The 1,027-nt window shown below is 72.8% G+C and overlaps 1 protein-coding gene across 1 annotated transcript in view; it reads left to right on the forward strand.

Moving 5' to 3' along the window:
* The window catches only part of LOC103618302 (structural maintenance of chromosomes protein 1A), a 31,402-nt gene that overhangs the window by 13,612 nt on the left and 16,763 nt on the right, over positions 1-1,027 (forward strand). The window contains 1 exon segment of the mRNA XM_017738077.1: positions 890-1,027. Coding sequence (XP_017593566.1) covers positions 890-1,027 — 138 coding nt within the window.

The following is a 1,027-nucleotide window of genomic DNA, read 5'->3' on the forward strand; positions in this document are numbered from 1 at the left end:
CTCCCATGGGGTCGCGTGCGTGACTCTGGGCGTCCCTGGGTGTCGCTGGGTGCCCGTGGGTGCCCCGTGGGTGTCCCTGGGTGCCCGTGGGTGCCCGTGGGTGACTCTGGGTGCCCTGGCTGTCCCTGGGTGCCCCTGGGTGCCCCGTGGGTGACTCTGGCTGTCCCGCAGACAGCCCTGGACGGGACGCTGTTCCAGAAGTCGGGGGTGACCCTGGCTGTCCCTGGGTGCCCGTGGGTGCTCCGTGGGTGTCCCTGGGTGCCCGTGGGTGCTCCGTGGGTGTCCCTGGGTGCCCGTGGGTGCTCCGTGGGTGTCCCTGGGTGCCCGTGGGTGCTCCGTGGGTGTCCCTGGGTGCCCGTGGGTGCTCCGTGGGTGTCCCTGGGTGCCCGTGGGTGCTCCGTGGGTGTCCCTGGGTGCCCGTGGGTGCTCCGTGGGTGTCCCTGGGTGCCCGTGGGTGCTCCGTGGGTGTCCCTGGGTGCCCGTGGGTGCTCCGTGGGTGTCCCTGGGTGCCCGTGGGTGCTCCGTGGGTGTCCCTGGGTGCCCGTGGGTGCTCCGTGGGTGTCCCTGGGTGCCCGTGGGTGCTCCGTGGGTGTCCCTGGGTGCCCGTGGGTGCTCCGTGGGTGTCCCTGGGTGCCCGTGGGTGCTCCGTGGGTGTCCCTGGGTGCCCGTGGGTGCTCCGTGGGTGTCCCTGGGTGCCCGTGGGTGCTCCGTGGGTGTCCCTGGGTGCCCGTGGGTGCTCCGTGGGTGTCCCTGGGTGCCCGTGGGTGCTCCGTGGGTGTCCCTGGGTGCCCGTGGGTGCTCCGTGGGTGTCCCTGGGTGCCCGTGGGTGCTCCGTGGGTGTCCCTGGGTGCCCGTGGGTGCCCCGTGGGTGACTCTGGCTGTCCCGCAGACAGCCCTGGACGGGACGCTGTTCCAGAAGTCGGGGGTGATCTCGGGCGGCGCCAGCGACCTCAAGGCCAAAGCGCGGCGCTGGGACGAGAAGGCCGTGGACAAACTCAAGGAGAAGAAGGAGCAGCAGGGGGGGGGG

Source organism: Corvus brachyrhynchos, unplaced genomic scaffold, assembly GCF_000691975.1.
Source record: "Corvus brachyrhynchos isolate BGI_N302 unplaced genomic scaffold, ASM69197v1 scaffold786, whole genome shotgun sequence".
Lineage (NCBI taxonomy): Eukaryota > Metazoa > Chordata > Aves > Passeriformes > Corvidae > Corvus > Corvus brachyrhynchos.